At 47.9% G+C, this 1,870-nt stretch overlaps 1 protein-coding gene across 1 annotated transcript; it reads left to right on the top strand.

Moving 5' to 3' along the window:
• Positions 1–1,605: 1,605 nt before the first annotated feature.
• Pmar_PMAR019303 (purine nucleoside phosphorylase, putative) lies at positions 1,606–1,860 on the top strand (the record flags this gene model as incomplete). The annotated part of the gene is made up of 1 exon (XM_002781725.1): positions 1,606–1,860. A coding segment is annotated over one exon (255 nt), but the record flags the coding sequence as incomplete, so codon positions are not given.
• Between the last annotated feature and the right edge of the window lie 10 nt (positions 1,861–1,870).

Here is a 1,870-nt window from a genome sequence, read left to right as displayed (position 1 = left end):
ATATGTAATTGCTATCCTCAGCTGAGCTCAGGAGTTTCCTTACTAATTATGGAGTTTACATGGGTAGAAGTGTTCGAAAACAACTAGGATTTTCTTTCAGAATTCCTATATTGTCACCAAAACATGTGGTTAACCATGTGCATATTTCCTTCCTCCCATATTGTTGGAAAGTGATCAGTACTTCAGGCGATTCCTGGGTGAGGGTCATCGTCATTAGTGACGATATCATCACTAACGCGGTCGTAGACGGTGTTGAAGGCTGGCTCGTGAGACGCTATGATTCCCCATGCAGATATTCTCACGTTTGATTAGTTCGGTCGGCGCATAGTGAAAATGAGAACCGGGGACCGCTTGGGGTCGATGATGACGATCTTTGCGAGTCTTGATGACGGTAGCGTGGTGGCGCTCGGCCTCAAGAAGAACCAGAAAAGTGGTATGCCAACAGCTTATACACTCGGAGATAAGTTTAATTTGGTTTGGCTGTTTCTCACTTGAAAAGGCAATTGTCAGGTCTTTTTTCTTTCCCAACGTGCAAGCGTGGTGAGGTATTGTTGCTGCCTCTACAGCCCCACGTTGTGGTGCTCATCTGTGGTCGAGTCATATCTGTGTACGATATAAAGCTGGCATGGAGCCGCTCACTGCAAGCAATCCGGCAAGGCGGTTCGGATGATACCTCCACTATGGAAGGCCGTCCCCTGTTGAGGGAGATGTACCGTGTCACGACCGGCCTACCGGCTCATGGGGCTAGTGTGTGGTGGAGGGAGGCCGTCCATGGGGAAGTGAGGAGAAGTATTCGATGCACTAGTCATTGCACTGTCAGATTGCTATTCACAGTGAAAATAGGATACGCATATTTGATGTGATCATACCCGAAGACCGAGATGAGGAATTTGAGTCCGAGCAAACGATGTGGCAATACTTCCGAGCTTGCCTTGGATTAGTTTGTGCGGTGGGAGTAATTATTTATATGTAAGTTGGAAAAGTGCCAGTCATGGGATTCGAACCTGGGTGGAATGCCACAATGTCATCTACTCCCTTCACTGGGTCAATTCACTCCCTTTCATACGTAGGTACTTCAACTTCGGACCAGAGAAACCCTCGGCCCCCCACGAGCTTTCCTACGTTATGAATGAGGCCCACCCATTCCCACGCGACCTTGTCAGTGGCGGCTAGCACATCAGCTGCTACTGCTGCTGCCCTCAGCGTCAGTGTGAATGATATGAGCATTGCTGTTGTCGCTATGACCTTCCACACAGTCGTACTGTGAAGACTATTTCTCACTATACTGTTGCGAGTTCAGTAGGGGGACACCGACACAAAAGAGCCGCTTGGAGCTGTCCCTATGGAAAGTTGAAATGTTGTGGTCCCCACGAAGTATTAAGATCCTTGTGACCCTTTCAAAGCGGACTATGTTGAGGGAACTATGCAGTGCATAGTATGCATATGGCAGAGATATACAGTGATGTGTGTTCGCTGGTGTCTCTGTACTGGTTGTCTCCCGTGTCGTAGGGCTTTGTGTTACGCTGAGGGTAGCTAACTCGTCCTACCGAACATCCACATCATCAACCAAATACATATTGTATTTATCTATTTCAAGTAACAAATATGGTTTACGAAGCTCCTCATCTGAAGATCAAGGAAGGTGGCATCAAGTCTGTTGTCTGCGCTGTCGGTGATCCTGCCCGTGCTGAACTCATTGCCACCAAGTACTGTGATTCCTATAAGGAGCTTGCTTACAATCGTGAGTATCGCACATTCAATGTGACGTATCAAGGTGCTGAATTCAGCGTTGCTTCTCACGGTGTTGGTGGACCCGGTGCTGCTATCTGCTTCGAGGAGCTTATCAAAAGTGGTGCCAAGGTTATCTTGA

Source organism: Perkinsus marinus (genome assembly GCF_000006405.1).
Source record: "Perkinsus marinus ATCC 50983 genomic scaffold scf_1104296941682, whole genome shotgun sequence".
Classification (NCBI taxonomy): Eukaryota; Perkinsozoa; order Perkinsida; family Perkinsidae; genus Perkinsus; species Perkinsus marinus.
Note: the sequence above shows the minus strand (reverse complement) of the source record. Positions and strands in the feature narration are given on the sequence as shown.